Source organism: Hakea prostrata, chromosome 4 (assembly GCF_041222555.1).
Source record: "Hakea prostrata isolate BN-2017 chromosome 4, UWA_Hpros_2, whole genome shotgun sequence".
NCBI lineage: Eukaryota > Viridiplantae > Streptophyta > Magnoliopsida > Proteales > Proteaceae > Hakea > Hakea prostrata.
The window spans coordinates 3,376,378-3,403,661 of record NC_142603.1 but is presented as its reverse complement, the minus strand read 5'-3'; the positions used below and the strand labels follow the sequence as shown (position 1 = coordinate 3,403,661).

The 27,284-nt window shown below is 38.0% G+C and overlaps 1 protein-coding gene across 3 annotated transcripts in view; it reads left to right on the top strand.

Moving 5' to 3' along the window:
* Positions 1-3,916: 3,916 nt before the first annotated feature.
* Positions 3,917-27,284, top strand: part of LOC149017110 (binding protein) — a 77,286-nt gene continuing 53,918 nt past the window's right edge. For 2 of the 3 annotated variants that reach the window (XM_089151429.1, XM_089151430.1), the window contains exons 1-13: positions 3,917-4,223; positions 4,751-5,011; positions 6,334-6,397; positions 8,571-8,805; positions 10,992-11,168; positions 15,943-16,269; positions 18,301-18,523; positions 21,760-21,828; positions 22,943-23,404; positions 23,578-23,905; positions 24,608-25,069; positions 25,208-25,366; positions 25,466-25,615. In XM_089151429.1, the coding sequence (XP_089007555.1) occupies positions 4,890-5,011; positions 6,334-6,397; positions 8,571-8,805; positions 10,992-11,168; positions 15,943-16,269; positions 18,301-18,523; positions 21,760-21,828; positions 22,943-23,404; positions 23,578-23,905; positions 24,608-25,069; positions 25,208-25,366; positions 25,466-25,615 (2,778 nt within the window). In that variant the 5' untranslated portion in view covers positions 3,917-4,223; positions 4,751-4,889. Of the gene's footprint in view, positions 4,224-4,750; positions 5,012-6,333; positions 6,398-8,570; positions 8,806-10,991; positions 11,169-15,942; positions 16,275-18,300; positions 18,524-21,759; positions 21,829-22,942; positions 23,405-23,577; positions 23,906-24,607; positions 25,070-25,207; positions 25,367-25,465; positions 25,616-27,284 lie in introns of those variants that run through there. The other variant, XM_089151431.1, reaches the window with a different exon arrangement.

Sequence of the window (27,284 nt, the reverse complement as noted above, 5' to 3'; positions counted from 1 at the left end):
AAGATGTTGTAAATGTATTTGTGGACCCATGATGTTAGAGAAGAGCTACAGAGGTGAGGGTTGTGAGGTGTTTCCGTCGTTAGAGTCGAAAAAGGTGAAGAGTTGGTAGCGAAAGTTTTGATTTTTGTCAACATTTTGCCGGTTCGATGCCTTTTTGGCAACTTTTGGTTGCTGTCATTTCAATGCTTGGTTTCGTGTCACCCTTGAGCAACATGCCAATTTTTTGTCAAAAGATCGCTATAGTCCAATGACATATTATACCTTAGTCCTAGTTTATTATATTTACTTTGGATTAAGTTTCTATCCTTGTAGTGGAAACAAATTATAAGTTTGGATCATTACTTATCAAAGTAGAAGTTTATGCTTTTTCTATATTTCTTCATTATATATTTGGGGAGGATAGGATACATTGAAATTCTCATTTTTAATTTATTTTATAAACACTTAGAAATAAACTCTACTCTTACGGTCTTTCTTACTGTCTTACTATGTGATAAAGAATTATGAGAGGAGCACAATTCTGCACCCTAGACGACGAAAAATTCAAATGCAATAATCCGTTGGGACCTTACTAGTGATCCTATAAAGGGCATGCATGAATTTTGGTTTTCGCTTTTTTGGAAACCTCATCTCTCAACATCAGGGGTTAGTTTCATTTTCACATAAATCAAAATGAAAGAAAATCTGGGCATTGATTTGATGAGAATCTTCTTGTACTACAAAATCAATAGATCAACTGGAATCACTTTGCAGTCATGTGAGGTAGATTGGAATTTGGGATCATGGAACTTAGTCAAGCTGTTTAAACATTCAAACCGTACCCGTGACCATCTCGCTTTTTCTTTAGGTCAAAGAGTCTCCCACTTCACCGTGTGCTTTAAGGCACCACCTCTCTCTGTGATCTGGCTTTAGACTTTTGGTCTAATTCCACTATGGCACTTGTGGCTTCATTCATGTCACTTTAATTAACTGTGCCTAAGCTTTTCAAGACTTCATTTTCAAGGAGATCTATCCAGTGGTGTCCATAAGGATTGCCATTTAAGAAAGACAAGTTTTTTTCTTTTTTTTTGGTAAGAGAAAGACAAGTTTTACATGAACCATGAATATGATCTGATCATGATTTTCTGTTTTTTTTAGGTGTGAAATTCACATGACATTTTTAATTTACACAGCATATGCAAAATCAATATTAATTGTACAAGAGATAGAATAGATTTTTTTTATTTATGTTTTTTCAATTTCGGGTAAGATGAGATAGAAGAGATCCGGCATCTTATCGAGCTTATAACAGTAGCATTACATTTAATTTATAATATAGGTCATTAGATTAGTTACGTTCTATGGATGTAGTGGTGTCTGAATATCCTAAACTAGATACTCAAGATGTAATCGTAACATTATCATCTACAACTAGACCTTTAAATGGATAGTCGAAATCCGCCTCCGAATTCGCATTCGTATTCGTTTGGGTATCCGTATCCGATATTAAGAAAAATATTCGTATCCATCCGTTAAACAACCGGACTCGGATAATTGCTTATCGGATCGGATAATATCCAGATAATTTTTTATCCGGATAGAGTAAAGTATTCAACATTTTTTCTTTAAAAATAGATGATAATCAGATTAGGATACGGGTGATCAGATTCGGATAGCAGTATCGGTAATTGGAAATTATAAATTTATAGTAAAAAATGAAAAAAAAATGACAATTATCAATCAATAATCGGATTTTTTGTCGGATAGGATTATTATCGGATATCCGATAAAGTTTCGGATTCAAATTCAGATGCCTTCTCTAAATTTTTGTCTGATTCGGATAGCTGATTTGCTAATCTCTTTCGTTCATAGGATGGGCCTGGAATCGGGTCCGTTTACAGGCCTATCCATAACCCCATGCATGAAGTATCTTGTTGCTAAGCATCTTCGACAATGATGGCATGACAATTAATTTGACTTTTACAAATAAAAAACTGTCACATTTACTACAAAAGCTATCAATTTAAAACCATCAGGATAGCCCAACCCAACCGGTTTCGTGTTAAAATTATTCTGATCCCAAGCCCAGCCCAACCCAAACTCTTTGTAACTCAACTACATCCTCATCTAACAACCTTATGTAACTATTTAAACGTACAGTGGGGCTTCTTCCCTAATTCCAATGAGATATGAAGTCAACAGTAACCCATTGCATAGTTGATATATTAACACTAGTAACTTGACATGTGTTATTGCCATTGCATCCCTCGGTACATCCATTGACAGACTTTTCAAATTCTTCAATCAATGTGATAGAAAGGGTAAGATTGTATGGATGTGGTTGAATTTACAGTTGGAATGCAATGTCGGGAAATGAAGGTAATGGCTTGAGAGTTGAGAGTAGTCAAGAGATAATTATTGTTGCCCTCTTGTACTATAATTTAATTATTATTTTATCCTTGTACTTCTTGAAATTACTAATTCAACCTTAGACTTTACATGTCTGTTGCCCTTACCATTAAAATTATTGTAACTTCAAAGTGTAATTAGCAAAAAATCAATATCTCATAATATGAGACCGAGATTTAAATCTTGGTAGATAAGGGTGAAGTCACTGAAAAGCACGATTGCATATTTTTACAAAAAGAAAAAGAGAATGAACGGTGGCATACAATTATATATATATATATATATATGTATTTATTTATTTATGGTTAACCTTATTTTTACATCTGGTTTCTAAAATTACATGTAAAACACGTGAAAATGGCGTGGAGAGATCACATAAACTTGAAAGTTATTTCTTTCCTAATCCAACATATAAGAAAGTTCATTGAGTTGGTATTATTGGGAAAAAAGTGTTTTGTTTTTCAATGCAATTTCTATGCAGTAAGAATAGAAATATAACATCAGAAACAATCAAACTCATGAACTTTTCATTAAAATTATTGTGATATTTTTTTAGTTATATATCACTTACCTCCCCTCTTAACTAGACAAATAGCACTTACACCCCATCTTAGTTGGATAATATCACTTACCTAGCAAATATATCAAACACTAACTTTCTCGGTTAAATTTAATTTTACATTTAAATATTTTTTTTAAAACCCTAAACTACCATTGGTTAAAAATATTTTTTTATTTTAAATCATAAATTTCCGTAATCACCATAACAATTAAAATACTAAATTACTCAATTAAAATAATTATTATAAAACCAAAACACCATAGTTAAAAACCAAATTATCACTAACGGGGTCGGTCCAAGTGGTAAGCAGGATGGTTCCGGTGTCGAGAACCTTGTGGATGCAAAAATTCCGGGGAGACTCACCCTTTTGCACCTAGGTCGAACACCGGATTAGTCAAGGCAAAGCCTTAGAAACCGGGGTTGGCAAAAAAAAAAAAAAAAAGCCCAACATATCCTCTCTTTTCTTATTTTATTTTATTTGATGAAACCATTAAAAAAACACGTACTACTATTTTGGGGTTTATTAATTGTTTGATAAATAAATAAAAAAAAGGTATGTTGGGCTTTAAATAATAAAAGATAATTTAGATTTTAATTATGTTGTTTTGGTTTCTTAACAATTATTTTAATTGAAGGTAATTTAATATTTTAACGGTTAGGGTGATTATGAAAATTTAGGGTTTAAAATAAAAAACATTTTTAGACAATGTTAGTTTGGAGTGTAGAAAAACATTTAACGATAAAAGTTAAATTTAACCGAGAAAGTTAACAAAAGGGAGGTTTTTGACATATTCGCTAGGTAAGAGAGGAGATAATTGATATTATCCAACTAAGAGGGGGTATAAGTGATATCTACTCTATTTTTTTTAATCAAAAGAACTCAATATTTTTTAATATAATTGATATGTCATGCAAACCGTCGGATTTTTTTATACATCCAATTTTTTGATCCAAATGGTACTAGGTTTTGTAGCCCACACCTTTGTGTCTCGAGTCTCGACGACTTGCATCCGAGTTTATTGTCTACGACTAAAAGATACACACAAGTTATTCTTTGTAATCCAACGGATCATGACTTCTTGACGCTGCCGTCATAGCGTTGCGTAATTTGTTCGAGCTTTTCCGAGTCGGTTCGCAAAATTCATCGTCTTTCCTCATTTCTCATAATTAAGACAGACGCCATTACAGCTTCAGACAACCGACAACAACAACCAAAACCTTGGATCTCGTCTTTGCGAACTCCTGGCTAATCAGAATTGTTTGATCCGATCAGGTAAACCTCGTTTCTTTATCCGTTCAACAGCCAGCTACCAATTACCGTGTCCTTGTGTTATACTTTTAGGTCTACACTGAAATACTACAATTTTGAATAGTTGACTCGTAAGAATGGCCTTCATTGAAGTGATTTTCTTTTTGTTGAGTTTGGATTTCTATTGAGGTCATCTGTTTCGTGTTTTACTGTGCTTTTTCCTTCAAAATTTGATCAATTCCTATGCAGCCTTATCTGTTTCATGTTTCGCAGAAAATATAAAAGATTATTGTCAGGTCGAAACTCGAGCGAAAGATTGATTAATGTATTTAAATTTGGAAATAATGGTGCCCACCTAAGTTTATTAATGTTCTCCTCACCAATTCATTCGGTCGCCGTCATTTTCTTCTCTGGCTATTGTTTTCTTGTACATTCTTTCCACATAGTAGCTATCTTATCCATTGGTCATTTATCATTTTTTGTTCAAAGACTGAAACATGCTTTGCTGCTCTCCTGGTTTGTGTTTGCTTATGTTGCAATGCGCGTTGCAGGAATCTTTTTGCGATGACAATTGTTCTCAATTCTCTTAGCAAACGGGGGTGCTCATTACAAGTGTTGTGCCAGAAAAGCCAACTTTCTCTGAGTCATTTGTTTCAGCAAACTTGATGTCGGATAAATCTGGGGAAGAGCATGAACATTGTTAAAGGTGTTGCTGACCTTCTTCGAAGGACCTCTACCGGCCAACCTGGAGAGTCTGTTTCCTGGCCGCAATCAGAGAGGTTCTCTGTCCCCTCTCCGAAGATCTGCTTCAGGTACTTTATTGGATGTTAGGTACTTAGGTACTGGTATATAACTTTTCTAATGCATGCATCTACAAGAAGTCTAGTTGAATTATTTTAAGAGTGGGTTGTTATTATCTATGAGTGGAGGACTGTATGTGGTTAACATAAGAGTAGGGGTGTCACGATAAGTTATTTTTGGTTTCTCAAACCACTGTGGTTTGATCTTTTTACTTGTTAATTAAATACAAGAAATACTCTGTTAGAGGAATCAACTTTTTGAGCCAGATAACATCTTTGTACTAAGCCTTATCCCAACTTAATCATGCAGGTTACATGGATTTTGGTAGAGACAATTAATATAGAAGTAAAGGAAGTGACACACAACATTGACACAAACTCTAGGACATTGACCCTTCCTAGCTGTGTACCTATTTCTTATCTGCCCAACATTCTTCTCCAAATATGGCTAGTGGATTATATTTCAACACCACCACAGATTGTAGTATGGTTGGGGCATGGATCTTTGCTCTCCACGCAGCTCTATTTGAAGTCATGCAGGGAACAAAGCCTAAACAAAGCGTGTCAATTTTCATTTCTTCTCGTATGGTTAACCTATGCCTACCCCTGGCTTCTTGTTTCCTCTATATGAATCAGGTCATTCCTTTGGAATGGAGCATCTGAAGTCCTCCATTTAACATACCCGTGCTACCTCAAGCAATTCTCTCTTTAAGTAAACTATGGATCCTTCCTTGTTTTCCCACACATCCATCACAATCTCCTCATCTCTGAAACGGCTAGTTTATATGTATGAGTATGACACTTCTTACTGCCCAACATCCGATACCGTACATCATAGCTGATCTAATGATAGTCCTATAAAATTTTCATTAATTTTTAAATGTACATGTAGATTGCATATGTTCACTTCATCCACCCTATTTTAATCCTCTATGCAATTCTATCTATCTATCTATCTATCTATCTATCTATCTATCTATCTATCTATCTATCTATCTATCTATCTATCTATCTATCTATCTATTGGAACTGCTAGCTTTATATAGGGGAGGGATAACTATTTTATATATACGAAGCCCGAGGAGATTAACTCTTGATCTCATACTATGAGGCATTGGCCTTTACAAACTGAGCCAATTCCTTGGGGTCAAAATCGAGTAGTTATCATATATTGGGGACTTTTTTTTTTTTTTTTTTTGGTGTTAGAAATATATTGGGAATTTAGGTAGACATCCTTGCTTACTGCAGCATCTCTCTTTTTATTTTCCATTTTTTCCACTTTACCGTGATTATCAGATTCTCCTTACAGCTTTTATATTTTATTTCATTGACAGTGAAGTTGGTGGTGAGGCAATTCTGAACACACTTTGGAGGAGACATGAGGCTGCCATTGATAAGGTATCGTGGCAGTACGTTTAGTTATGCGAGCTCTCTTTGTTGATAACTTTGTGTTTTAGATGAAAGTCTTTTGAGCTTCCAAGCCTTAAGAATCAAAACCAAGCTTAATTCCTGGATAGCAAATTTGTAGTTTAATGATGAAATCTTATCTTTTGTTAATTTGTCTTTCCTGGGTAATTTTTTTGGTGATGAATTTCTTGGGTAATATGAGTTCCATATAATTCTTTATTTTCTGTCTGTCTCCTAGATAATGTTAACATTTTTCCACAGATATTTCATGATTGTATAAACTTAAAATACGCTGAGACTTCTGAACTTCATTTGTTGTATCTCTCAAACCACTTCAAAATGTTGTGGCAATCCCATGGTTGGATGTAGAGACGTCTGAACCTAATTGTTGCTGCCCAGTGGTAGTGTAAAGTAGACCCACAGGCTTGAACAAGTAAAACAGGTCTGGATTCAACCTCTGGTTGATTTTGTGTGTCATGAGCAGGCAACAACTAGATGCCTCAGTGGGTCCAAGTGCGACGACCTCAAACCTGCAGAGGGTATGAGGCACTGCCCTCACAGGCGTTAGTCAGAAACCAACATTCGCCCTTGTATAGTAAGTTAGTATCCGACTCCTGCATGTGACATTTATATGCAGTGGAAGACTCATAACTTGGAGCTGGATTTAAGATCTATACAACAAATATATACATGGTGGCGAGTTTCATTTATACAGCAGAATGTTCAAAACTATAGTACATCAGAAAGTATTTTCTAAGACTCTAACGTGTTGAAAATTTGAAAAACACAGTTCCATCTCTTACGCTGGACCACCAAGTGCATGAACAGCCCATACTATCCAAAGCATTATACCCTTCTCCTGTTGCAGATCTTACAACAGGCATGAGCCAACAGATCATTGAGGAAAAAACATAGCATAATACATGCAGGGTTCATGTGTATCTTAATTCACTATATTAATGATCATTCTATGTTTTACTGTTGATTGGCTCTTATGTCTGTATTGTGATATACCATTTGTGCACATACAATTGAGATTATTCTGTTAACTCTTTATTCCAATACTGCGGCTAGGGACAGGAATGACATGGCTGATGCTTGTGATTGTGTTCTTCTAGTCCCAAAGGTTGGCTGGTATACTCAGTCCTGAAGGATAGGCAGTAATCCTGAAGGATTGGTTGTAAGATACCTCATTGATGATGTTGTTCTCTTACTGCAACTACTGAGCCCATAGGCATTGTTTATATAGCATCAGTTATTCCCAGTACTTGAATTCTTGTTTAAATATCTCGGATATATGCAAGTGGCTACATAACTTCTTACATAAGCAATTAACTTCTGGCAGATTATTGCATTTCTGACTGAGTCTTTGTCTCTGTTTTGAGTGTTCCTGGAAAAGTAGGCTGATTGGAGTGCGTTGATGGTTTTGTAGATGAAGTATTCTATTTTGATGTGTTGGTTTGAGGTGGCTTGGTTTTTTTTGCCTGTTTCAGACCTTAGCTGCCTGCAAAAGTCTGTACAACTTTTTTGTTGTTGCGGATGGTAGGCTTGGATGTCTTGGGTTCTCTTATTCTTGCCTATCCCCCTTGTCTTCCTCCTCTTTTGTTTTTCAAACTTTTCTTAGCCATACAATTTTGTTGCATGTAGTTGATACCAGTCTGCAGCTCTTCCTCAGCGAGCTGTTTTATGTCTTGGAGAAACAAAAATTATTTCTTTTCCCTTAGCTTTTCATTAATAATCTCCTTTTATATCTGTTGAATTTTCCAAAAGAATGATGCATGCTTGTAATTAGAAGGGTTATATGTTGGGGTTGAAGTTAAAATTAATCCATCTCATTTTCCTTTTGCTTCTTTGTTGCTTAGTTAATTATAAGTATCATATTTGGAGTTTTGAGTAACTTATTTGCATGAGTCTAAGATGAAGCTTTAACAACACCGCCCCCTACAAAAGGAAAAAAAGGAGGAAAAAAGGAAAAGACAAAAAGGAAAAGAAAAAAGAACCTGGATGGTGAATATCATCTTTGCATGTAATAGTTATGCGTAAGCATAGGAATTGGTACTTGCCTAGTTTTCTATTTCTATAATGACTGTAGCTGTAGATTATCCTCTCTGGTTTCATATCTTCAAAATTTCCCTATCAGTCTAACTTCAGGGTAAATTTGTAGGTGGAAAAGAAGAAGTTGTTTGATCTCTTCCTCAAGCAGTTTTTAGTTGTTTACAAGGACTGGAAACCTGTGCATTCTTGTGAGTCACTGGAAGTTTCTTCAGCTACCCTCCAGCTTGAGGAGCATTCAGCAAGATCTGATGATGTAGTTGTTGGCTGCTTAGATGGGCATCCTGCTGAAGTCATCCTTACCCTGATTAAAGAGGTTGCACAAGTGACCTCTTTTGTTACTGAATGTAAGTGGAGCCGTTATGTTTCTATCCTTTGTTTCTATTCAACAAATCAAGGTTACCCTTTGTAGTATGCACATGATCCTTACACATGCCAGTTGTTCACATCCTAGCCAAACTCATATGTATACCTCTAGCTTGTTACTCTCCGATCTTCTGTTGATTAATGCTTAATGCTTTTAATCTTCATTAATGCCAAGTAATTCTAAAAATACCGGCAGAAAATATTCAAAATACCTTTAGGCTTTGGAACTTAGCTATCTAAGTTAAAGAGTGAGTCTTGGTCCTAACTGTATTTCAAATGACCTTTTGTGATTATGGTTGTTTCTGTGCTCTTTTAATTATGTCATTGAGTTAACTTGGTAAGGCACAATATTTGGGTCCAAAAGTATCTGGGTTATTTCTTGTCTACATTCGTTGTAAAGTATTTTGTACCAACTACCCATGTTTTCCTACATTTGTAGATGTTCTCCACCCATTCGGAGATGAGATGCTCTTTCTATTGAGACAATTAGACCTGTCTCATCATTGTATTGTTTGAGGGGAGGTGCCAATGAATTGAAAAGATAGAATGGTCTGGTGGGTATGGAGAGGGAATCGATTTTAGCCTACAAATCAACTTGGCTACATTAGCGGCACTTTTGAATGCATGGTTACCTGATGGGAGTATACAAGGGTTCAGGTAGTCTGCTTAAAGGATTTTGAGACCAGGGCAATATTGACATGTAGGGCCAACGCTGCCACAGAGACCAAACACTTCCTAGGCCCTATGTGGTAATATTTTATCAGTCTCAAGATCTTCGGCTGTAATTTTTCTTTTTCTTTAGGTGGGTGGGTGTCATAGAAGTCTGGCTCCTGCCACAGGCTACTCAGCTTCGAGTAGTACTGTGAGAGAGAGCGCTCACATTCAGTGGTGTTTTGAATGCACTTGTGCAGTTCATAAACCTGGGCTACACTCCAACTTGAGAATTAGTTTTCTTCCCAGTTTTCCAGATTTTCTCAGTGAAGTCCAAGAGAGGGGTAACCTTGGTAATGTTGGGCCGAATAGAGTTGATCAGAGTAGCAATTACAAGGGCAACATTTAGGATCTACTTGTTCAAGGGGGCTAGCAGCATGTTAATGCTTTGTAATTGTATTCGTAAGATATTCAATAAAGTTGCAAGCAGCAATCACACTATAACAAGGGCGAGAGCACAGTAAATAGTTGTTACCTTCTAGCTTGATGGGGCTAGCAGAAAATTTGGGAAGCTCACACTGATGATTGTGACTCATCTCGTTCCTAATTCAAAGATGGTACTGCTTTTATCATGCCATGATTCTAGCTGAAAAAGGGTGTTGGTCTAGGGAAGGGGCATGAGGAGATCCAAAGTCAACTAAAAAGGACCAATAAGGGATTAAGGGGAAACAAAACTCTTAGGAAGTTTACCCTCAAAACCTTTAAAACATAAATTTACCTCCGAACCCATAGACTACCAATCCCGATCACTGATAGATACTGGCTTTTGTGATGGGTCTCTCTGAACGTTGTTCAAGGAGATCTGAAAGGTCAGTTAAGAAGGGAAGACCCTTGGTTGTCTAGGGAAGCTTTTACATGAAAAAAAGAGGAAGAAACGTCATAGAGGTAGAAGAGAAGTGGGGGATAGCCTGAAAGTTAAGTTGATAAGAAAGAGAGAGATGGCCAGGGGTTGGGGGTGATCTTGGTTTGGGTCAAGAAACTCGCCGAGGTGGGGATGGGGGAGGAAGAGGAAGAGGAAGAGAGTAACGAGAAAACAATGATGGTTGTTGCTCTGCTGAGCTTGTATATGCTCTATTAATGATGAGAGGAAGAGAGTAATTTCAAAGCAGACTGCTAGAATTGTACAGAATGTCATGTATATACTTGAAATCCTGAAATTTGCTAAACTTCACATTACAACTTGTTGGCAACCGTATTATTTTTTATTGCATCATCAACTTTTATTTGAGATTTGGTGGTCTTTTTGGGGCTTTAACTGGTACTTTCTTTAACATTAAATTCCCTTTCCTGATCTCTATTTGTTATTTGTTCATATTAGACAACATGTAAATTTGTTTTATTTGATCTTTTGCCTTGACAACTGTGAAGACTAATACAGCAGAATTTATAGAAGACCTTTCAGATGGTTCTTTGAGTATCAGTTGTGTTATTTGATCATTTTGCTTTGACTATCCAGTGAACACTAATACAACAGAAGCTATAGAAGACCTTTCAGATGGTTCATTTAATATGAGTACTATCGTGGAAGGGTTCCCTGTCTTGGATGCACTCACAATTGTAGTTCGCTCGATGCACAATTGTAAAGTTTTTGGCTACTATTCAGGGATACAGAAGCTCACAGCACTAATGAAAGGTATTCATTTTAGACGACTCTTTCTTGTTCTGTTGCTAAAATTAGTCTTTTCAGTCTATGATGTCAATGTGCATCAAGTCACATGTATTTTTGCCAATGCCATAGATAGATAGCATATTTTTGCCAATGCCATAGATAGATAGCACTTAGCTGCACCAACTAAAGAGTGATTTATATCTCAGTCTAAAACATTTAAGAACTTCCAGTCTCCACCATGGAAACAAAGAAGTTTTGTTGAAAAGCAGCAATCTATGACAACAGGGATCCACTTCCTCTCAAAGTATGAATCATTGTATTGATACCTCACCTTTTTATGTGTGATGTACATTGATACCCTTCAGTGCCTCATTTATATGAAAAGGTGCAGCTTCTAATAGTAACTGAGAACAATAAATGAGTTCCCTTTAATCATCAAAATCAGAAACCAAGGAGAACTGGTGAAGTGTGATCAAATAGAAGGCCCTTTGTCTCTGCACTTGGGAAATTTAACTTTAATCAATTATAAGCCCTGTGAATGATGACAGCTTGCTACCTGAGCTCTCTATATGTCTTCAATGCTTGAAGACTTTGGTTTTTCAATTTTCTGGGGAACCATCATATGTATTCAGATCCTTTAATCCTTTATGGGCCATAGATGCATGGATTGAATTGCCAGAGTTGTGTCTTTTTATTGTTAAAATGAATCCAATGCTTGAATGTTTTGATTTTCCAATAAACTAGTTCAACTTTATGACTTTGAATCCCCATTAGCTTCAATAAAATTTGGATTTTTTTTGTAGGATTTTCTTCTTATTCTCTTCTCTCCTTTTTTCTAATCCTTTTTTTTTTTTTTTTCTTTTTAATGTGAAAATTTCTTTGTGCCTATCCAAAAATAAATAAAATTTCCATGGCATTCATTGGCCAAGGTACAGCTGCTAGAGCTGAGCAATCACTGATAACTTTGAGTAATTGATATTTTTATTGGTAGAAAGAGGTCATCTTATACAAAACAGTAAATGAGGTTGAGAGGAGTATAAAGTAAGGCATTCAAACTGGAAGTTCCTCTCCCCCCCCTCCTTCTCTCTTGGTAAGCAAAACAAGAAGTTAACTATTGACACAAAATTTACAGAGGGCATTGGCCTGACCGACCTTTACCTAGAGCGTCAGGGGGCGGGGCATTGGATCCCAGATTGCAATCCTAGTGATTTTTTTGGATCAAGTAGCTGAATTTCTGAGGAAAGGGAGACTCAAAATACAGTGAACAAGTCAATGATACTGTGCCCATCTGCATCCCTCCCCTTTCCAACTCTCTAACCCCCTTCTGTTCCTTTGGTTTTCCCACCCCTGGCTCGGTCCTGCCTCTGGGCGTGCTCCTCTCGCCTGCTCGCTCCGTGCCTCCGCCTGTTGTCCTCCCTTGCTGTCGTGGTGTCTCTCGTCAGCTCTTGGTGGCTTCGGTTGTTGCTGTGTCCTCTCTCTCGTGTCGTGCCCTCAGTCTTGTATCTGTGTGTGGTTTCCTTCGCCCCCGCTGGGCCTTGGTGGTGACCCTTGTGGTGTGTGCCGGGTCTGGGTTTTTGTTGTGCGCCCTGTCTGGTTCATTCTCAGGTTCTCTTTCAGTGATCGGAGCATCTGGCTTTGTTGCCCTTGGTTGGGGTTGGCTGTTTTTTTTTTTGGGGGGGGGGGGGGGGTGTTCTGGTGGGTGGGGTGGTTTTGGTTGGGTTATGTTCGTCTGACCTTGCTTACTTTTGTTTCGCTGTCCGTCTGGGGTTTCTAGGGGTTGAACTAAGGGTTATGGTTGGGGTCAAGTACTAAGTAGGGTTGGGGGAAGGTAATCCTAAAAGGAATTGAGTTTTGGATGAAAGGATTGAAAGTTATGGTTGAAAAAAAATAAAAAAATATGGGTCTTAGGGTTTAGGGGATGATGTAAACCACGGAGGATGGGATGTATGGAATTTCAGATCTTTCCAGTCTTGAGCAATTTTAGGTGTTTTGGTCTTGGGTTTGATGGTTTTGATAGGCCATGCAAATCTCTAATTGGGTAAATTGTGGTGGTCTAAGGGATCCAAGAAGATTAGGTATCTTTCCAAAACCTTATGGGAGAGAAGGAAATAGTTACAGGGTTGTTTAGACGGGGAATTCTTGGGTGGATCTTTGAGAACATTTCCAAATCTTTTTCTCTCTTTCTTGCTTTCTTCTTTCTATTCTTTCTTTTCTTTTTCTGGTTTGCCACAAGAAACAGAGAGGCCAAGAGATTTGGGGAGGGGAAAAGGGTTATCACAGGGGCTGGGGAAGTGGAGGAATGATCCTAGAAGGATCGTAGGGGAATGGGGAAAGGGATTAGGGGATTGCGCAGGGTAGGGGAGGGGTCCACGGTGGTTTGGGATAGCAGGGGGTGGGGATTCTGGCTTGCCCAAGAGTAGAACAGGGGAAGGGATGGTTGCAATGCATTGGAAAGGGGATGGGTTTACCTTGAAGGGATCTGAGATGATAGTTGCAGGTTGAAGGCTGAAGATGCTTGCTGAAAGTGTTGGTTGAAGGCTGAAGATGCTCGCTGGAATTTGCAGGACTGAATTAGAAGCTTGAGGAATAGAAATTTAGACAACCGCAGGGTCCCCCTCAAAGGAACCCTGCCAGTACCTCTTTGGCTGCAATAGTCTCAATAATTTATTTAGCAAAAAGTGATTTCCTCTGTGGTAGCATGAGAATTCATAGCCTTATATAGCCTTTACAAGACTCTAAAGTCAAATCCAATTCAAAAGACTTAACTTAGACTTAGACTCCTTACTAGACTAGACAACTTCAACTGAAATAAGAAACTACTTGGGATTCTGTAATCAGATTAGAAACCCAACTGAAACACTAAATTTAAATAAAAGAAAAGAGACCTAAAAGGGCAAAAATACCCCCAGAGGGGTGCGCATAGGCTAGGCCCTCTTGCAGCTTCTGCTAGGCCTCTTTTTACTTTTCACATCAGGAGAGGAGGAAAGGATTCAGTCTTCATAGGGTTGCTGGGGGGGGGGGGGGGGGGGGGGACTATGGGTAGGATCGAGAACTAAGGGAGGGGAGGGGAGAGAGGTTCCCTAAAGGGATTAGGATTGGGAGAATTGTTCTGCAAACTAGGGAGAAGGGGGAAGATGAATGTGGCGATGGGAGAAGAAGAGGGATGGCCTGGATTAGAGGTAGGGGTGTCTTTCTTACTTGAAGCCTGAACTCTGAAGGATGTAAGGGATTCAATGGATTCTTGAAGTTCTGCAGAATTCTTCACAAAGTAGCAGCTCTGCAAGTTCCTTCCAAGGGGACCCACAAGTCCGAGCCCTTTCCTCCTTCAATTCTCAAATTTTATTCTTTAAACATAATCTGAATTTTACAAGCTGGAGAAGCTTAATTTGTACCCTTTAAGAAGAACTCACACTAGGATTCAACTTTGGAAATAACTCAAGCTAGGACTCCTACTTGGACTAAAGACTCATACTGATACAGGGACTCTCATATCTCACTCTAAGATGTTCCAAATTCTAAAATAGAAGTAGCTGTGGAATCCTTGTAGGAAGTAGATTGTAACTAGGGAAAGCCCTTAGTACTCTTCAATTCAAAAACAAAAGTAGATTTGGGGTCCCAGTAACATACTGGATCCAACTAAAGGAATCCTTCTCCAATTAGGATTCCTATCTAGACTAGGACTCTTTCATAACACCCAAGGACTCAATTTAAAAAATAAAAGTAGATCTAAACTCGTAACTGGACTCAGAGTCAAACTAGGTCAGGTTGGGGTTGACTAGGGGACCCAATTTGACCACAATACTCCTGTACTGGCTGAAATTCCCTGGGTTTCTGGTTAGGCTGCAGGGTACTGGTAACCTCCCTGGGTCCCCTTTGGGTGGTCCCAAATCTGGTCACATCAGATGGCCTATTGTTCACTTCATTACATCAATGCATCATATATTCATACGTTAATGCCCAAAGCCAGAGCTCAAACAAGTCTAATACATTACACATGTTCATGGTTCAAATTACAAAGTTCAAATAGGTGAGCTGTAGTGGCAGCAAGAAAAAACCAGTTTTTGGTGCGAAACCTCTGTCTCGGTGAGGTCGAGTCAAGATATTTCAACTTGATTGATTTAGGCCCCTTTTTAATGTGGCCTGGTTCAAGTTTGGTTGGAATCTCAGTTCAATTGATTTCTACAACTCACCTCTGGTCTCGTCTCACCATTTGAACCAAGGGAAACTATTGCGAGGTCTCAGTGAGATCTAGTGGGTTCTCGTACCATAATTCAAACACAAGATTTTCCCCTCAGATGTTTAAGTGTTTAGGGATGTTTACCAAATCCTGTGAGAAGCACAAGCTGGAAATTTTGGTCCTCGCTGGATATTTTGATTCAACATGGACTCTATTAGCTTCTTTACTTGGAGCATGGGACAAAACTTCCATCAGATGATCTGAAAATATATGGTGCATTTGCTCAATTTTCTCAAGGACTTCCATTGACTAGAATTTTATATTGTGCATGATGCTATAAAATTCTTCTTTTAGTGGGTGGGGGAATTTGGTGTTAGTTGCATCATTTAAATGCCATTGTAGGCAAAATTTGCTAGTAAACTTGTGCCAATTGAGTTTTTGTTTTGTTGCTTTTAGTTCTTTATTTTACTGGGTTTTTATGTACTGTTGTAGATTCCTCATGTTAATTTATTTGCTGTAATAATCTCTTTTGGTGATCTTTGTACCAATACTTTATGGTTACACAGGAATGTTAGTTGTTGAATGTTTTTTTTTTTTTAAATGATTTTGTTTTTTCTTCAGCTGCGGTTGTCCAACTCAAGACCATCACAGCTGTGCTTGCTGCTGATGAAGGTTTATCAAATCCTAATGTAGAGAAGACTAATGTGTTGCAGAAGATACTTGTTGGCGTGGTTTCCATAATTTTTAGTTTCATTACTTTAAACTCAAATGTACATGAGAAGGCTCAATTGGATGCTGATAGGTTGGAATTTTCGATTCCAACAAATAGTGCATGTCTGAGTAATCCTTCTGCTGGTTTGAGGACTTCTATATCTGAAACATGGCTGCAGTGGCATCAAAAGGCAGTTGTATCGGTAATGGAAGCTGGTGGCTTAAATTGGTTAGTAGGTAAGGTATGCCTTTATCTATTTCGAATGTTATTTGGGTTTATTAGCTGTACAGCAACAGAACCTGAATTAGTACCTTGACATATTGAGGAGTGAAGAGAGGAGAAGAGAAGAAAGAAGTCAGAGTAGACGAGAGAGCAGAATCTGCAGTCTGAGTGATGGGCAGAATACTCATACTGTGGACAGGATTTTTCTTAATCGATTTAAAAGAACAAAACTGATGACTAGAAGACTGGCAGAAGTTTGAAGTTTGAACTTAAGATAATGAACATTGCAATAGTACCCAGAAGACCAGAATAACCAATTAACATAGAAACCCTATTACTGATACACTTAACAATTCTTGTGTAAACTATACTTCTCACCTCTTAACTCTTGATAAGGATAATTTGTATTTTGTTAAGAAATTGTTGTGTTTTCCCTTTGTTGGAAATTGGAATCACCTGTATGGAGTTGGGAGAAATCCTGTTGTAAACTTTCCCCCCCCCCTTTTCTCCCTGTCTTTCCCTATTGTTTTATGGGTAATGGAAAATGTGTTTAATTTGTGTAGTTATCAAGGTGCTGGCCAAATTCTGACCAGGGGTATTTTGGTCACTTTACTCCTTGGAGCCCTAGTAGGGTTAGTCAAGTGCAGACTACTGTTTTGGTCAAGTCATTGAAGAGTCCCAGCCTGGGCAGGACTGTGGGAGTCCCAATTAGAGAGGGATTCCGTTAGTTAGAATCCACTCCTTACAAGGATCCTAGATCTACTTTTATTTTTTAATTTGGATCATTCCTTCATGAGTTGTGATAGAATCCTTGTCTAAGTAGGAGTCCTAGTTGGATCATTCCTCACCCAAGTCTGACCACCCCCTCTAGGATTTAACACCCTCTTTCCTCCGGTAACCTTCGACCCTAACCCTAATTTCCTCACCCAAAACCCTAATGTCTTAAATTCCTTCTTCTCCCGCAAAATCCTAGACCCTAGCTCTCTCTATTCCCTCCACCAAATTCCCTGCTCTTTTAGGGTCATTTTCCCCTCGCTTCCCCTTGACCTCGATCACAATTAGGAACCTTATATACTCCTAGAAACCCTAAAACTAGAACCCTAATTTTTTGAAATCCTAAAGTTGTAGATTCAATTCTGAAGAAAGATGCAGAAGGGTTCCAGTTTGAATTTCCATAGACCTACTGACCTAGTCCTTCTAACAGTAGCCTACCATATTCCCAAACCCTAGTTCATTCAAAGCAACCCCCTACAGCATAACAGCAGGGTTTGAAGAATCCTGACTTTTACTGCTGAATTCAATTGATTGATCCTGTAAACTGGCCCTCAATTTGGGGGTTACATTACCTTATCTCAACTATACTGGTCCTTGCCCCCCAAATGAACCACAGCAGTGGAACAGGACCTCAAAAAACAAACTCAGATAAGCTACACTGGTCCTTGCCCTCCATCCAGTTCTATTTGATGGCATACTGGTGACAAGGCTGTTTACTTCACATGTCTTTCCTCACCAGTCATCGCTTCTCTTAGGTTCGTTTTAGGTCTAGGATATTGGATTTAATATTGCTCTTAAATTTTTCTCCTTTCGTCAAATTTTCCAGATTTTAAGGCTTGGAGATTGAGAAAATTTCACTAATTGACTGATTGTTAGAAAACACACTTTGGCATTGGAGGTCCAACAAATCTCTAACCATGTAGGATATGCTTTAAATTAGGAAGATGCTGAGACAGTCAGAGGTAGCTATGTGAAAACGATGGATGCCCAATTTTTGTATAGGTTCTGGTGTGGAAATGAACATGCTGCTTAAATTATGTCATATCTAAACTTGTCCATAAACCTATACCTTCCTTGACCAATTAAATCAGGCATAGTCAATGCCTCCCCCTCCCCTTTAGATTCTTTTAAGAACTAATATTTTTTTGTTGGTGATCTTAAAAAATGGTTCCTCAGCATCATGTGGTATGCAGCAATTTCATCCAAATCCATTGTCACACGTAAAATGTGTGTTCTTCCATTTATTCACAGAAGTTTAATGTTTATCCCAGAGCTGTTGCGCGTCATCAGAAGAGTGAATATGAAAGAGCAATGGATTGATATCTCTCTTCAGTATTTGACTTTGAGAACTCTTCACTCAGCACTATTTGAAAATCCACGTGGTCAAAATCATTTTAGAAGTATTGGTGGACTTGACGTTCTTTTGGATGGGCTTGGCCTTCCATTAGACAATGCATTGTTGTCGAGGAATGCCCTTCTTGGTGACAAAGACAGGTAAGATTTGTATTCTCTGAGACCTCAATATGAGATATTGAGGAGCTAAAGTTTTATTTTGTGCTCACTAAGAGTGTTGCAGTTCATTGTTGCGACTTATCTTTTCCTATTTTTTCATCTGCAGATTGCTGAACTCATTTGTTTACTTTTTTTATTTTATTTTATTTATTTTAAATTTTTTTTAATAATGATAATGGTACATTGCTTTCCAATTAAATTAATCAGTTTAAATGTGAAAAAAATGTTATTCACAGGGGCCTGAATTTTCTTGCCCTGTGGTGGACTATGATGGCCTTGCATATGAAAATATGTATTCGGGGGAAAACATGGTTCAGAATCACCGGAACCGTATGAGAACCTAAAAACCAGTACCTAGATTGAAGGGTAAAGGGAGAAAAATATGGAGGAAATTCTTATTGCTAGTTCTGCAAGCTATGGGAACATGAAGAAGAAATAGAACAGAGGAGTCACCTGAGCTTCCCACTCAATATTCAACTAAAATCTTACTCGTGGTTTTTTTTGTTTTGTTTTGTTGGGGGGAGGGTGGTAGAGGGTTGCAAATTAAAGAAACAAATTCTTATGAGAAATGTCACTCTTATAAAGTTCTTTATAGCTTATAGCTAGCTTAATTCAGAATCATAACCCACCTGGTGAAAGCAAATCTTATTGCTAAGCAAACCTTTATTGGTTGGCATTTTCCCGATACCCAAGGCCATCTCGTCTGCTATGGAATCTCTCTTTTGTGCCTTTCTTTGGAAGGGCCAGGAATCCACGTGATTCGTTCGCCCCATTAGTTGGTCCAACGTTTGTCGGCCCAAATTTGAAGGGGGCGTAGGAATCTGTCGAATCCAAGAAGTTAATTCTGCTGCTTTACTCAAACTTATCTGGAAAATTGTCACTAAACATGACTCTATCTGGGACAATTGGGTCCACTCTTACCTTCTCAAATCTAACTCTTTTTAGACTGTCTCTATCCCCCTAATCGTTCCTGGACCTGGAGGAAGCTTCTTCTACTCCGTCCATGAGCTCTCCCTACCATTACCACCCATATCTCTTCTGGTTCCACTACTTCCTTCTGGCTAGATCCGTGGCATCCGATGGGTATCTTTCTCACGCTCTTCCCCCCCGCACAGTCTATGAAACCCGCATCCCCAAAACTACCCTTCTCTTGGATTTTATCTCTAGTGGTTCCTGGGTCCCTTCCCCACATCATAGTCTCACGCAAGTCTGGAACTCTCTCCCCCTATCTTCCCCCACCTCCATGATATTGTTATCTGGATCCCCTCCTCTACCAAATCATTCACCACTTCTTCTGCTTGGAACCTATTTTGCTCCCCCTCCCCTCCCCCCTGGCTCCCCTTGGTTTGGTTTAAATGTCACATTCCCCGTCACTCTCTCACCCTTTGGAGAGCCCTAAACACAACCCTTCCAACCCAGTCATTCCTTATTTCCCGCCACATCCCTGTGAACCCAAATTGCATCCTTTGCTGGAATGGTACTGAGGACATTGAGCATTTGTTCTTTTCTTGCCCTTTATCTAGTGCTCTTTGGAGAAAAGCCCTTAGTTACATTTGGCCCTGTTCCCGTCGCTCCTTTGGGTTTGTCTGTGACTGGTCTTGGTTACTAAGTAAATTTTTAGGTACCTCTATTTGTGACCGGATTGCTAAGCTTGTCTTTGGTGCAACAGTCCACCATCTGTGGTGGGAGCATAATCTCAGGCGCTGGACCTCCAAATCCTGCTCGATCGACACTATTTGGAATGCTATATACTTTGATGTATCCTCTAGGATTTCTACTATTTTCCACCCTCCGGTTGCTGATTCCCCAAGGAACAGGCTCATTGTTGTTTCCTGGGGGCTCTACTCCCAATTCCATTCTCCTATTTGATCCTGCTCTTTGGATCCTTTGTAGTATGTTTTCGTCTTTAATTGGTTATTTATTCATCCAAAGAAAAACAAAAATAAGAAGCAAGCTAATAAAATTAACCCTTCTCACGTGAGGGGAGAGTGTCCTAAGCTAAACATACAACATAAAAGATTAACTAACTAATTCCTCAAGTCTAGTCCCGTATAACTACTACCTTAAGTCCTTTAGGTGACTTGTCTGCATTGTAACTAGTCTAACATTAGATAAGAGTTGAATGGTGATACAGGGTTAATGTAATTGGTCCATTTAATTGGGAAAAACTTCATTGAGTGAAGTGGAATAGGGAACTGGAGGGAGTGTCACTTGTAATTAATGTTCTGTTGTTTAAGTGAGCAGCTATTATTCTGTTGTTTTTGATTCAAAACTAGGAGGTGAGAGGGGGAGCTTGGAAAAGAGTCCAAGGGGGTTGAAAAATCAATTTGGATCATGTACTCACACCTGCTAGGGTAGTAGTCTATCAAAAATGAGAATTGATTTTTCTTTTAAAGAAGAGTAAGCTTCATGTCCATATATTTCCCTTCTAGTTCACATATGCTTAAAAAACTAAAAGCTGTAATGAGTAGTTCTCTAGTTCACCGTTGACAGAAATAATACAGTCAGGAAAATTCCAATAAATGAGTTTTTTATATCATTTTATTTTTAAAATTTACTTGGGAGAAATTTTAGAACTCATAATTCCACTAATGGTACTTCCTATTTAAGTTATACGGTTGCCATGTGAAAGTTACATGTTGTTGAGCTGTTTGAGAATGTGAAAACACGCATGCACATTAAAACTAAAAATGTAAGATCTGGTACGCAAATCAGTGGCAGATGATATGAAGACTTGTAAAATGGATTCTCATCAGCTGTAATATCTGGTACGCAAGTCAATGGAAGATGATATGAAGACTTATAAAATGGATTCTCATCAGTCACGTTGGAACAGAATGCTTCTTGCTTCAAATTTATTGTACTTACTTTTCACATACTAATGATATGATACCTTCTGCATCAACATGTTGCTGGAGGTGTGAATGCTTGTAAACATCTGTTGGATCCATAGATTTTTTTTCTTCTATTTATTGATTTTTTTAAATCTTCATGTGGGACCTGCTTGTTTTCCTCTTCATGGAAAATACTACATTATGCTTGGTTCTCAAGTGGTTAATGTACATTACAGAACAACATTTTCTTTTCCTTTCATGGTTGTCTATGCTTTATGATTGAATGCTCTTAACATTTTATGAACTTGACGTTAAAAAATAAATTTGATCATTGTATATTCTTTCCTCTGTGTACTGAATGTTAGCTTTAATCTCTCTTTACAGAATGGGAAATTCTTATCCGGCTGTGTTTGGGCTTCAGCTTCTCTCTTTGGAAGTCCTAAGGGAGGCAGTGTATCCTTTAGATTTCTATACTTTTGATAGATTGTCCATTTGCAAGTTCATAACAAAGTGGCGCTGTTTATACTTGAGACTTGTGAATCCACTGCAGGCAAGAAATATAGAGAATGGTTGCATCCCCTATTAAGCATTTAAACCTGGATAGGATTCTAAGACATCTCCCCCCCCCCCCAAAAAAAAAAAAAAAAAAAAAAAAAGAAAAGAAAAAGAAAGGATGGAATTCTTTGGTTGAAAAACCTTGGGAGTCGTTTCTTTTCACTTGAAAGGCCCAGTTGGATTTGTTGTATTGCATCCATTGTCTATCATGGTTTTCAAAGCGTCCACCTAGGCGGTAAGGCCGTTTTTCAACCACCTAATTTGCCTTCGCTTTGTTGACATGCAGTGTTTCAGCTGCTTTTTTGCCTAATTGCTACTGCTTCGTTGCTTTGTGCGTGCCTTATTGCAGCTTAGATGCCAAAGTGGTCGCTTTTTTGACATCTTATACATAATAATATTTTTTTCTTGATTTTTTTCGATCAAATTTTATTCTACAAAGCCGTATACAAATTTAATAGTTAGTCATTTTGGAATTGGGAATCAATGAATCATTTGATGGACAAGGAACTTATTTGGCATCACACTATCATAGAGGTAAGTAAAAATGTAAAATACTACTTTCATTTCCACACTTATAATTTGATATAGTTCATAGTCGTATGTTATGATGCTTGATGAGATGAACTTATGTTTGTGTTCTTTTTTGGATATCTTTTCATAATTATGATTCTTGAATGCTTTTTTTTTTTTTTGTATGAATGTGATTCTTGAATGTTTGTTTAGCTTATAATAGAAATTTATCAGGTTAAAAATTGTTGTGTTAAAAAAATTTGACCCAACAGCTTTGGTCGCCTTATTGCAGCCTAGGCGCTGCTTTGTCGCCTAAATTCCTAGCCGGAGCCCCAACCACTTTGGTCGCCTTGCCGCCTTGACAACCATGCTGTCTGTACATATGTTCCTTTTCTTCCCCCTGTTATTGTTGGTTCTTCTCTGTTTTTCTTTTATTATCAATCACTTGGAAAAATCTGTTCAAACTCAAAACAGTCCATGGTATCCTTGACAACTGCTCTAGATTTGGGAATTTGAACAATTTACAGTTTCTTTGTGAAAATGGAAGGGTGCATAAACTTGCAAATAGCATCTGCTGGCCTGCTTTCATGCTTCAAGAATTCAAACAACAGAGTATGGGCTCATCTCTGCAGGCTGATTTTCATATGCCTGTTCTGGACTCTAAAGAGGAAGTTCCTGTAATTGTCTCTTCAATAGAGTCTCTTGCTCCGTTTGACACTAATTCTTCATATTCCCAATATTGGAAAGTCTATGCTGCTAAGTTAAGTCGGATTCTTTGTTCTTTCCTCATGGCTTCTGAAGATCTTCAATTAAGTTATGCCCAAACATCTGTTGGTCGCACTTCTGTGGCAGTTTCACCACTATATTGGGAGCTCTCTATAAAATGGATCATGAAGGTTCTTCTTGCAGTGTTGCCTTGCATAAAGGCCTGCTCTAATCAAAATGATCTGCCAGGCCATTTAAGGTTAATTTTCAATTGCTCGTGGATCTCTTTGTTTTTAGTTTTTCTAGTATTGAGGCGAATCTTTCTTAAATTGTGTTAGGTCTACAGCAATATTTTCTTTGATTTTTTTTCTTCCGATTTTCCGTTTCTTTTACTTGTATATATTTTGGTTGTTTTTCACTATTTTATTGCAGGGTTTTGGTCAACACACTGGAACGTGGTGTTCTTCATACATTCAGAAGGGTTCTTAATTCATCACCAGCGTTACTTAAAGTATTTCGTGAGGAGGGAATATGGGACCTTATTTTCTCTGAGAATTTTTTCTATTTTGGACCAGCTTCAGATGAAAGCTCTGGGGAACTCCTAAAAGATAATGAGGAGATTCCTAGATATTCTGAACTATGTTCTGCCTCAAGCTCCTCGATGAATCAAGGAAAGTTGGATGAAGTTGAAATTCTTCAATTGGAGGTGGTTTCTTTTGTAGAGTTTGCTGCAACATTCAATGGGAGTGCTCATAATTTGGTACATTCTTTTCTTTAACCTTTAGGACATCCTTTCTTGTACTGCTTTCCTTATTGAATTATATTAGGCTTTACTGGGCATATGTTATGTGAAATTGTAAAACCAAGGGTAATACTGTAATAACCCCAAATATGTTGTAAGCTCCAACAGTTTAGTAGGAAAACTCAGGCACACAATCAAAATATAACTTAGTTAAAGAGATACCAAAGCTCCAGTAAATTAGTAGGAAAACTCAGGTGCATAACCAAAATGGAAACAAATCAGGGTCGCTAACTTAATAGAAAGATACCAAACCAACCAGAATTTCTGATTCTTCTGTTCAAACAGTGCTTGTATGATGGAGAAAATGTGCTGAAAATTTCAACAACTTTCTGAAAGCTGGAATGATTACGGCCTTATGGCTGGTGCTTCTTTTCAGTATATATACCTTACAGTTGTTTTCATGTTTGGGCATCAATCTTATTTCTTTTCTCATCTACTTCCCATTATTTTAATTCTTCATTTATCATAACAACATGCCTTTTGATCATAGAAGCAAATAAGTTAGGGTTTCCCGTTTCTGTTTCTGTTTTTGATGGTCCTTTTCAGAACTTTGGTGTACAACATGATCCTTTTGAAGAGATTCTTGGCTTTATTCCTATCATGTTGAAACATGATAATTTCTTGAAATTTTACTTGCCTGTAAATTTCATGTCTTGGCAGCCTGAATGTTCCGTGTTGTTGGATGCACTTGAACAATCTCTTTGTCAGCCTGTGATTGCAAATGTTCTTGTAAAAAGCTTGCATCGTATCCTACAGCTTGCAACTGAGAAAACTGTTGCTTCTTTCGAGACATTGAATGCGATTTCCAGGGTGCTCAAAGTTGCTTGTGTTCAATCCCAAGAATTCAGAAGGTCTGGATGGATAAGCCCTTTTGTTGAGGTTCAGTTATCAGAGGGTATTTTGCCTCAAAATAATCATGGAAGTAGTTCAATTGAGAGAGCTCAATGTTGGCGTGAATGCATGAATACTTCAATGGAGCTCTTTACTGAGTACTTATCAGTAGTGGCTGATGCAAAGAGTTTAGTTTTACGTGACTCTTCATCTGTTGATTGTTTATTTGATTTGTTCTGGGAAAGAGAGTTAAGGGAGCAAGTGTTGAGACATATTCTTGATCTAATGAAGGTACTTGATCATATACTCAAATCACCTAATCTCTAACCCCCCCCCCCCCCCAAAAAAAAAAAAAAAAAAAAAAAAAACCCTTCAAAAGATAAAGAAAAGAGGTTGTAAAAATCTTTCTTTTTTAATCATTGATTTCAGCTGCCACCATCTTCTAAAGAAGATCGAGTAGCACTACTGCACGTATGCTCTAAATATTTGGAGACATTTACTTCGGTAAGGGAACGAGAAAGGAATTTTGCAGAATTGTCAATTGATCTATTGGTTGGTATGAGAGATATGCTTTTAACTGATCAAAAGGTATGTGCTTGGGATTTGAAATTTCTACAATCTAATGGACAAGCTGTCTATGTTGTTGTTTGATTGCTGATAGCCTGCTAAATTTCACTTTCCCTCCAGTATTACCAGACTCTGTTCCGTGATGGAGAATGCTTTTTACACATCGTGTCTCTATTAAATGGCAATCTGGACAAGGCTTATGGAGAGAAGTTGATCCTGAATGTTCTTCAAACACTGACCTGTCTGCTTACAGGAAATGATGCCTCAAAGGTAATGTCCTATCTTACTGCTTTAAGTTAATCATCTAAGTGCTACAAATTTTCACAATAGTGTATAAAGTTATTGCAATTTTGAGATATGTTTGAGTTCTTGGTGTTGCTCTGCTGGATGGACATATGGAACCATTGCATGTACAACGCTGGGTTGACTGAAGACTTGAATCTTGATTTCATCTTGAAGTGAATGATGGCTTGAGTTAGTTTTGTGGAATGGGCAAACTTCGGGTACTAGAAGCCCCTCTCACATACTAGGGATTAAACACCTAACCTCTTAGCTTTGAATCCTTTGATACCATGTTACAACCGCTTATCTCTAGAGCTTGAGAGTTGTAGTCCTTACTCCTTACCATGGTATCAGAGCTCTGTTTGTGTGGGAGCATGCACATTCAGGTGAGTCTGGTTGTGCCTTGCATCTACATTGTTTAGTCCTTACTCTTTACGATGGTATCAAACCCGCCCATGTGTGATTCTGCACATGCAGTGGTGTTATTATGTATTGGTATGCGGATGTTTACACCTTATTTAACAGTATAATTTTTGCAATAAACAGTTGTGAATTGTAGTTATAGGTGTACATATTCTAATGAATGAACATTTCCTGTTGCTTATCAAACAAATGGGGTAAGCTATCCAGAGGAATTTCTGCCCTCCAGCAGGTACTAGGACTCCCTGTTTGAGTTGTTATTTGTTTATTTTTTTAATTAATTTTTTAGTTTCTTGTTTGAGGTGCTATTCTGTTTCTAGGGCTGTTTACCTTTCCATTTTCGAACTTGAATTCCATTTGCTTCTCAAAGTTGTTTATCCACTGATTGGAAAGTATAGATACCTCATTAGGGGCTGTGAATAAAGCACAATTCTCTGAGAAACAATTGCACAGCTTACTACATGGTATCAGAGCCTTAGGCTCAATTTGATCCCTCCTGAAATTATTGTGCTGAATTAATGGTGGTGGAGATCCTCCTCAAACCCTAATTGCAGCAAGCTGGTTGTCTCCTTTCATATCCCTAGTGCAGGTTGATCTTCAAACCCTAATAGCAGGCTGGTCCATTCATGTTTGAGCCAAGTGGTTGTTCTCAAATTTACTTGGAAGATTGGAGGTGTTCTTGAACGCCTATGGCATAAAAATACCAGGTAAGCTGCTGTTTCTTTTTTTATCAGAAAACCCTAGCTGTAGCCCCTGTTTTTACCCTAACCTTGAGGACAGCAGTAATGGAATTCGATGGACCGAGCTGCTATTCTCCCTCTTCCCTTTTCATGGTCCAAAATAAAAAAAATAAAAACCTAATCAAATTCTGTGCTGAACCTATTCTCCCTTATCCCTGAAGATTTTTTTTGAGAAATGTTCCCCTTTGGAGACCTAACCTTGTGGCAGATTTGATTTGATTTTCTGCTGTATATTTAGTAGTATTACCTTCTTGGAATCTACTTTTCAGGGTTACACTCTGATCCACAGATAGTATAAGTTCAGATTCTGGTTGTAGTTTTCCTTTTATAAGCAATCTGTTCTAGTGCTGTATTTTGAACTACAGTTAATAACAGTTAAGATTTTTTAAGGAATTTTCCTTTTCATGCTATAGGCGTTGCCTTAAAATTGGTTGTAATCTATTGCCCTAGTTGTTACCCATCTATTGCCCTAGTTGTTACCCATATACTGGTTTGCA